This window comes from Hypomesus transpacificus, chromosome 4 (genome assembly GCF_021917145.1).
Source record: "Hypomesus transpacificus isolate Combined female chromosome 4, fHypTra1, whole genome shotgun sequence".
Lineage (NCBI taxonomy): Eukaryota > Metazoa > Chordata > Actinopteri > Osmeriformes > Osmeridae > Hypomesus > Hypomesus transpacificus.
This window is the reverse complement of record NC_061063.1, coordinates 9,591,341-9,600,648: the sequence shown is the minus strand read 5'-3', so window position 1 is coordinate 9,600,648 and position 9,308 is coordinate 9,591,341. Positions and strand designations below refer to the sequence as shown.

Here is a 9,308-nt window from a genome sequence, read left to right as displayed (position 1 = left end):
GCATAAAGTATGTTTGTGTATCAGTTTTGACATCCTAGTAGTCTACAATTTGAACCCCGGGGGATATGGAGAGTGAAGACGTGGGGTCAGGTGAGATGTGGACCTGTTCTGAAAGAGGACGTACCACAGGAGACAGGATGTCATTTCTGATCGTTCTCTTCCTGCTGTGACGGCTCACTTCCTGCAGGCAGAGGAAGTACACAGGTCCCAGTGACCACCTGTCGAACGAAGGACGAACCCTCGTTCAAGCCGATTCTCCCTGAGAGGACGTGAAACGTGAAACGAGAAGAGAAACACACACACACACAGACACACACAGACACACACACAGACCAAGGGCGGGTCCTAGAGAAAAGCCTAGTCTGGGATGTCAACTCAATGAAGTCATGTTTGAGCTTTGTCCCAAAGTGATTCCTGTAAAACCTGTGAGTCTGATCTGAGTCACCGATCCCTCAGGAGCACTTAGAGGCAACAGAACAACTCTGTCCTGATTCATATTTTAAAATAAAACTATTAAAGATCAGAATTTGTTAGTTTTTTTTGTGGTGTGGTGTTATCTGGCCAATCCAGTTATGATTATAAATACAACATTTTAAAAAGCCATTGGTTGACAACATGTAATTTCTTTTGTTGTTGTAGAATATTTGCCGGACATTGATGCTTTTCATTTCACAGTGGTTAAGGCCTGAGATACACATCTCGGCAGAGGAAAAAAAAAATTCCACCTTTCAGTTCAGAGATGATTGAGATTCAGCAAAACACACTTTTAGACACGAAACATTTCCTGAAAGTGCAAAATGTCCCTCCTCTTTGAACTCATGATACCATCCAAGTGATAAGAACATGTCTGAGCACAATGACATGTGGCTTTAAGACATTATTTTCTTCCTTTATCATCCGGATACACGGATTAAGGTACGATTAAAAGTGGATTCTTGAAATGATCCCATGTCAAATCTTAAAGCCCTTGGAAGTGATATCTAAGTGTTTCAAGATGCCCTCGGAAAAGAAAGAACTGTGTGTATAGTATATACCGGCACTGAAACACCACACAATACAAAAAGGCCAATCACCACTCACAACCACATTCATATAAAGATCCAGGTTACAAAAAAAGAAGTTTCTCTTTACTGTAAAGTGACAGATTGTTGAAACCTGCTTTTGTTTGTAACTAAACTAACCAGTGGGATCCGCATCTCAGAGATGGAGTTACATGCTATATATACACACACAAAAACACTCCACCATCATGTGTGTATATATGTATGCATGTCCCACAGTGTTAGGGAGGGAAAAGGTCTATTTATTTCAGCTGAGACACTTCATGGAAGTAGGCCCCCAGCATTTTGGTTCCCTGGACATAGTTGGTCCTAGAAACGAACACAGAGGCAGAAGACAGGGTCAGGTTTGTTAGCTTGTAGCGTGTGTGTGTGTGTCTACTGGTATGGTGAGCCAGGCAGCCAGGCAGGGCTGGACTCACCGGTTGAGCTTCTCGTTCTGAGAGTGCGCCCCGTCGTCAGACGAGCCCATGGGCAGGAGCATGACGTTGCGGCCGGTGGCCTCCTGGAAGGTCAGGGTCACGGGGATGCTGCCCCCCTCACGGGTCAGGTCAGGCTCCACCCCAAACACTGGAGGGAGGAGAGAGAGAGAGAGAAATAGAGAGGGGAGAAAGAGAGATAGAAACAGATAGAGAGAGAGAAAGAGAGAGAGAGAGAGAGAGAGACACAGAGAGGGAGAGACAGAGGGGAGGTAGGAAGGAAGAAAGAAGAAAAACAGAAGAAAAAACACAGAAGAAAAACCAATCAAATTGAAAGCCAATCCACTGAGATAAGAGGCTGAAGATCCCACCACCATGATGTGAGCCCAGGTGAGCATCTCTCTCTACCTGTCTTCATAGCTTTCCTGCCAGCCATATAGTGGGGGTGGTTGAAGTCAGACACCCAGGCCTTAGCTCCGTGACCCAGGTACACCTTCAGCTTGTTAGGACTGTCCAGCTCAGAGAACTTCTTCTCCAGGTGACTGACCACCTGCATGGGGTTAGGAAGACAGGTCGGTCCATTGCAGAACATTAAACTGTGCACCAGGAAGCGTTTGTTTTCAAATGTAGGTGTGACTTTTTATAAACAACTGAGGATGCAGCCGTTTAATATAATTGTTGTAAAAAGTAGAAGGGGCCAGTGTAATGAAACTGACGCCCCCCGTCTTCTGCCTCAACAACAGACTGTCGAGCGACGACCTCTGAGATTTCTCGTCAATCTGCCATTTTTTTTTTTGAAGTGATGGCGTTTTGACGGACACCCGAAACATCAGCTCCTACCTGTTTCTCCACATCCTTAGGGTCCATGTCAGGCACCAGGCGGATGGAGAACTTGCCAATGACCTTCCGGGGTATGACGGTCTTGGCGCCCCCGTCGGAGAACGCTCCCTCGATGCCGTGGAGGGAGAGGGAGGGGAACCTCCAGCGATGCATCAGGATCTGCTCCTGGGGGGGGACAGCGGGGGGGGGGGGTCAGGGTCGCCGTGAAGAGTTACCGTGGTCACCACAACACGTCGCTATGACAAGTCACCACGACGACCCCCGTCTGCATCTAGATGAGGCACGCCTGTATTACGACTGTAGCATAACACAAACTCTCTTCTTCTATGGCAGAGTTCTTCAACCCTGGTCCTCAGGGACCCCCTATCCTGCACGTTTTAGATGTTTCCCTGCTCCAACACCCCTGATTCAAATGGATTGGTCGTTATCTAGTTAGACAGAAGCCTGTTAACGACCATTCATTTGAATCAGGTGTGATGGAACAGGGAAACATCTAAAAGGTGCAGGACAGGGGGTCCCTGAGGACCAGGGTTGAAGACCTCTGTTCTATGGTGTAAGTTGCGGGACATTTAGACCTAGGAACCCCTGAATGTTATACTGCATGACTTTTAAAAGATTCTATATTTAGATATACCTTTATTCGTTCAACCGATGCTTTTATCCAAAGCAAAAGGTACAAATCGTGTATCCGGAGAGGGCGGCAGGTGAACCAGAGATTAAAAGCAGTTTGAAGCCAACCTCCCCCTGCACCTCTGTTAGGCTCGTTAGAGAGCACCCTGCAGGTGGTTTACCTTGGTGCTGTGCAGCAGCCTGCACCTCTGTTAGGCTCGTTAGAGAGCACCCTGCAGGTGGTCTACCTTGGTGCTGTGCAGCAGCCTGCAGGCCCCTACGTCCTTGCAGTACTCGTCCATGTCGAATTCGATCTTCTCATACAGTTTCTTCTCTTCCTCCGTGACCGGGGCCACATCTTGGTACACCCCCGGAACCTGGATCTTCCCCTTCTTATCCACCAGGGAGCCTGCGACCGGGGGAACAAAGTTCTATTAAAAAATTAAAAGACATTATTGGCAAAATCTTTCATGCTTTATTGGACACGGAAGGGGAGAGAATGGAAGACATGCAGCAAAGGGCCGGGGCGGGATTCAAACCCATCCTACTAAGGGGCACCCCCAAAATAAAAATAATTTAGTTTACAAATGCTAGATCCCAGTACACACATACACACTATTTGCAACTAAGCCCAACCCAGCTGTAGCTTACCCATGAGGGCAATGAGGTCAGTCATGGCTTCATGCACAGAGCCCCCAAATACACCAGAGTGCAAGTCCTTCTCACAGCACTCAACCTGCGAAGCAGACAAAACCCTTACTTAGTGTGATCCTGCACACACGCACACGCACACACACAGTGCCAAACAGGGAAAGATTCTGAGGGGAAAAAACAGGAACAATCCTTCTGACATTCCAATAAAACGAAAATAAAATGTTAACTTGCAACCCAACTTTAAACTCTTTAGTTCACCCACTGAACAACGGAAACAGAATCGTTGTCTGACAACCTTCACCTTGACAACATCGTCATCCCAACAGTGGCTGTGTGTGTCGGCTTCAGGCCTGTCCAGGCTGCCCTCACCTCTATGAAGAAGTAGCAGATGCCTCGCAGGCCGTAGGTGATGCAGGGCTTGGTCTTGCCCAGCCAGTAGTTGTCAGAGATGCACACGTAGTCAACGTCTTTCAGGAAGGTGTCCTTGCGGGAGAACACCAGCTCGTCCAGGCCCTCGGAGCCAGACTCCTCCATGCCCTCGAGGCAGAACTTGATGTTGATGGGCAGCTCCTGTTTCAGCGTAGGAGAGAAGATTGAGAGCTACTTTAGAGTGGCCTTACTTCACAACGTGTCCAGTAAATACGGACCGTTCCTTGACTCTGAGCACCGAAATACTGCTAGAACGATAAATGTCTGATCCTTGATCTTCTGGTGTGCTTTCCACATGCACTATTTGTACGTTGCTTTGGAAAAAAGCATTTTGTAAATTAATAAACTGTCAATGTAATGTAGGAAGGCTGTTCTAGTCTTGTGAGAATGTATTTTCATATTTTCTCATATTTATTTTACATTTTAGGTCATTATTATCATGCTGATGTCTGTTAACATGTTTATTTTTTTGATCAGTTGGTTTTTAATTTGTTATTTGACGCAGGCCGCAACAAATAAATCAATGTATGAGAAACATAGTATTACAGAGTATTGACTATCTGGCCTAACGTGGTTTGTGAACACCCCCCTCCCTGCACCACAACCAACACACCTTGGATTCAAACCGTCATTCATCATCAATGAGGAGCAATTCAATAAAATCACCATTCCCAGATCTAGAGAGAGCAATATACATTGGTAGATGAACGATAAATGCATATTTATTAAACTGCTACCAACTAAGAAGTATTGGCCATTGTCAAACTGTTTGTCCATTCAGTTTGATTTGATCAAGAGACTAACACTGTCCCTGCATTTCTTCCTCTGTGTCAATGATAAGTGCGCTCAATCATTAAACGCTGAATGTGGTACGTGGATAAGACCAGGCTAGAGATAGATAAAGATTCCTTAAGGACCTTTGACCATGTATGTTGCTGACAGTGAAGATATGATCACTTGTGGAATTCACCGGAGCCATATCCGGCGGCCTTTGACCTTCGCAATGAGGAATACTAAAGGAAGACTAAAGGAATTGATTGTGTGCATCTCTTTCAACACACGCATACACGCACACATCCACCTGTAGAATGTGTGTTTTACCTGTTGTATCTTCTGGTAAGCCTCGATGCAGTTCAACCAGCCCAACACTGGTCCTTTATCATCTGTGGAGCCCCTTCCGTACAGCTTACCTGCCGGAACACCACAGAGCATGATGAGCATGATGGGAGTCAGATGGCTGAGCGGTGAGGGAGTCGGGCTAGTAATCGGAAGGTTGCCGGATCGATTCCCCGCCCCGCCAAAATGACGTTGTGTCCTTGGGCAAGGCACTTCACCCTATTTGCCTCGGGGGGAATGTCCCTGGACTTACTGTAAGTCGCTCTGGATAAGAGCGTCTGCTAAATGACTAAATGTAAATATAGAAACGTTTTAACTGGAGTGTTTTAACATGTCACAGAGCAACACTTTATTGTGGGGAGAGAGTAGAGTTCAGCAACATTTTGAATGAATCTTTTGATCTATCTAGAAACACACACATCTAGAGAAAATTGGAACATTCTTTGCTCAGCCTTTGATTTCCTGTTAGGCAATGCCTGATGCCAAAAGGAGGAACAGAGATCATCAGAACTGTCTAGGATTGTGTTTCTCTGCGGTGAGGAGAACACCAGGCAGCTGACAGTCACAGGACAAACACGTGACCACCTACATCAGCAACAACAGGAAGTGCTGATCTCACACACTGACCAATTAGACAGTGACAGAATGGTGAGGACTGTTATTCAAAAGCAAGACTTTGAAAATGACTGACAGGATGTCAATGACTTGACCGTTTAGAGACCAATCTGATTTTTACACTACTTTTACCTTCATAAGATAGTGTTGTCATGCCTCTAGACACAACTGGCATATCTGCAATGCTCAGTCCAGGTTAATTAAAGTGAACTTTGCACAAGGGAACACGATAAAACGAGTCCCAGGGTCTGTCCTGTTGGCTTAGTGTCTAAAGGGCCTTACAGTAGATCATAGTGCAGTTACCATACGGGTGCAATCTCTGTCGAAATCAAGACCCTTTGGATCTTCTGATGTATTCTGGCTCCTTAAAAGAGCAGCTGAAATCACAAGGTGTCTGCCCCTACATGACACATTGCTCAATCAGAGCAGAGAAGGAATACAAATTGCGTAATGCAAAATGGTGTCACTTCTCTCGCAGCACAAGATCACAGAAGCTTTCAAAGTCCTCCGCTTGCATTACAGGCTTTCAACTGGGCATGCATCCAGCTGTGGGACTATTGGGTGAAAGATGTTTGAGAGTTTGTCCCTTACGTACACACACGTGTGTGTGTGTATGCATGAGTGTGTAAGATTAGCTAACCGCAACTTTCCACCAACTTCCCAAAAGACAAACCCCTCACCATCTTTCTCCACCAGGGTGAAAGGCTCAGTGTCCCAGCCGTCGTCCAGGTTGGCCGGCTGGACATCCAGGTGCCCGTAAATGCACAAGGTCTTCTTCCCCGGGTCTGAGCCCAGGCGGCCCAGCACAATAGGGGGGAGGGGGATCTCCTCTCCGGAGGGCAGCTTCTGCTTCCCGATGTCCACCATCTCCACGCTGCCCCCCAGCCTCTCGATGTCCTTGGCTGCCATTTCCATCATCTTCTTGATCTCTCCACGCTTCTCCGGCCAGGCGGACACGCTCTGCACCGCCACCCACTCCGCCAGACGCTGGCGTGGGAGAGAGAAGCGGGAGAGGAGGTGGGGGATGACTTGGCGGAACACGTTGTGCGGGAAAGCTTGACTTAACAGCTTTCACAGGCACCTTTGTCATATCTGTGGTGACTCCTTAGCCAATTCAAATCTTCAGTATAAATAATTTACTCATAAGGCATTGTGTGTCAGTTTGAAGTTATGACCACCTGGCATTACTTGACTATTCAGCGTAACAACACGTTACAAAACGGGCCGAATTGAGTTTTCTATGGTAATATTATTTCTTACAGTTACGTTTGTCCTATGCAGAATACAACAATACAATTCACAGCGTAAGTAAATCATGGTATAATTTTTAATTGGCAGAAACATAGATGTTACTGATACCTACCTCGATGTATAGCTCCTGGTGTTCATCCATATATTTAAAAAGTGCTGGAAGGTGAGCCATGGTTTTCAGATATGACCAAATCCAAAGGGAGGACCTGCTGATGAGAGTAGCTTATGTTCTGAAGAATCCCAAACTGAAAGAGTTTAAGTCACAAGTCCACACGTTTTATATCGAGTCCAGTGATCTAGTAGACTCCTCCCTAGCCTATCTCATTACTTACCACATACCTGGTTGTATTCAATAGTCACTGCAATCTCTTGTCAAGCACAATGAGATCTAAGACGCAGTTGTCATTTAGTTGGCAGAGATTTGTATAATTTTCATGTTGAACGAACATGTCTGAACCCTACAGATTTGCTAGCTAGCTAGTTAACTTTTGAATGCCTACTGTCTTTCATGCTAACGTTAGATACTTTACCAGCAAGCCAGGCACATGATAATGTCAGCTCTCGCTCATTTGTATTAGCTAACTTGCTAGCGCTAACTAGCTAAGCTAGCAACTACTGTCACACTGACAGCGCACGGGTGCTGCCCGGAAAACTAATAGCCCACTGTCAGCTATACTGAGCTAACGTTATCTAGCATTCAACCAATCAGGAAACAAAATACCAGGTATGACAGCACTAAGCAGTTCAATTCCGAGACATTTCCAACAGTAGTCTGTGCTGCCCAGCATCTCTGCGTTATACCAACTTACTTTTTCAGACTTGAACGTGTGAGGCGGTTAAAATGTGAGAGTAGCAGTGCGTTCCAGCCAACCTCTATTCCGGGCAAAGAACTATAGTGTTTGGTCCGAGTAAGTGGGGTTCGTTCCTGAGAGTCTACAGACGGAAGTCTAGCTGATATAGGCTGTTTATCAATCCACGTTTTTTTCCGTTCTTGTGTTCTTGCGAACTCGTTTGACGTCATATTTTATTGCCCAAGTACGGTTCCAATCCAAAGAACACAAGTCACCAAGAACGCCAAAAATACCCGGAAATGTTCCTGATCCGCCCCTTTTATCGAGGATGCATCGGATGGTGACTTGACCAGAGAGAACGCTTCTGATTTCCCAGAAGTCATTGCAAAATGTCAAGCGAGGCAGACAAACCTCACAACTGTAATTTTTTTATTTTCATATTTCAGCTAAACGATATGTGTAACTCAGCATCTGACTTAAAATGTGACGAGAAATAAGCAGTTCAGTCGCTGAAATGTTTGTTATTTTATTGATGAAACGGCTAATTTGTAAATTTGCTCCGACTTGTCGATAACCTAGCTAGCATCTCAGTGCAGTGCAGACACTAGGTACTGTAAATTAGCAAGGGCTACAGAAAAAATGTAAAATTACAGGTAGACGGACCATTTTTTAGCTTTGTTATCTAGTCTTTAGTTAGTCAGTGTTATCATAATGCTGCGAGTCCAGGAAAACTATGGAGGATTATAGGGGCCAAAACTAAATAAATAAATACTTGGATAAATAAATAATTATATAACACAAAGCTTAAATAAATGACACAAAATATATAAATATTACATGTATTTGTGTGTATATATATGTGTTTACATTTATTCATTTATACTTACATTTATACTTACATTTATTTATTTATACTTACATTTATTTATTTATACTTACATTTATGTATTTATACTTACATTTATCCACGGTGAAACTTCCTGCAGCAAAATAAATCTGTCGTCCCCCCGTCACAAAGTCAGGGGGCGGGTCAAAGCCTCTGATTGGTGGTTCAACTTGAATCGACTGCTTTTGACTATTCCAAGGTGGCAGCACCTTATGCGGATTCAATGAATGAAATATTGAATGCTACAGTGGTCGAAATGTTGGCGGAAGCTGAAGAGATGGAGGCACCTGCCAGTTCACTTTTTTTTACATCATATTGAGAGCTTCGCTGAAATTATAGGAATGATATTGGCCCTAACTGACACAGACATCAATGAAAATGTGTTCACGATCCTCAGCGAGATGATACAGCATAGGGGTGGGCATATCGATCTTAAGACCGACAGTGGCCGGGTTGGGAAACCCGGCAACTATCGATACCAACGTTGGTATAAATAGCCTGATTGATAGCGTGATAAGATCGATACTTAAGTTTCATTCCACACTGAGTACACAACTCCCTTTACATCATAGTGGTTGTGCAAACACCGTCTAACTTCGCTCAAACTCACTTTGCCCCTCCACTGCTTTTCTAAGCCCAA

General features: G+C 45.0%; 1 protein-coding gene across 3 annotated transcripts; it reads right to left on the bottom strand.

The window, feature by feature from the left end:
* Positions 1–603: 603 nt before the first annotated feature.
* cndp2 (carnosine dipeptidase 2) lies at positions 604–8,002 on the bottom strand. Of its 3 annotated transcripts, none has more exons than XM_047019040.1 (11): positions 7,801–8,002; positions 7,104–7,236; positions 6,421–6,727; positions 5,111–5,199; positions 3,950–4,150; positions 3,578–3,662; positions 3,175–3,335; positions 2,318–2,482; positions 1,886–2,027; positions 1,481–1,628; positions 604–1,370 (listed from the first exon to the last, which is right to left on the bottom strand). In XM_047019040.1, the coding sequence occupies exons 2-11, from the start codon at positions 7,161–7,163 to the stop codon at positions 1,304–1,306; spliced, it is 1,425 nt and encodes a 474-aa protein (XP_046874996.1). In that variant the 5' UTR covers positions 7,164–7,236; positions 7,801–8,002; the 3' UTR covers positions 604–1,303. The 3 variants fall into 3 exon arrangements, with proteins under 3 accessions (XP_046874996.1, XP_046874994.1, XP_046874995.1); XM_047019038.1 differs by having other exon boundaries at positions 7,104–7,200; XM_047019039.1 differs by having other exon boundaries at positions 7,104–7,197.
* Positions 8,003–9,308: the final 1,306 nt, after the last annotated feature.

Excerpts from the sequence above, each read along its gene's own strand:
- cndp2 (XM_047019040.1), bottom strand. The coding sequence starts at position 7,163 with ATGGCTCACCTTCCAGCACTTTTTAAATATATGGATGAACACCAGGAG. Across the intron at positions 2,483-3,174 it reads GGCTGCTGCACAGCACCAAG|GAGCAGATCCTGATGCATCG; the intron begins GTAGACCACCTG and ends GTCCCCCCCCAG. Across the intron at positions 2,028-2,317 it reads CTAAGGATGTGGAGAAACAG|GTGGTCAGTCACCTGGAGAA; the intron begins GTAGGAGCTGAT and ends AACCCCATGCAG.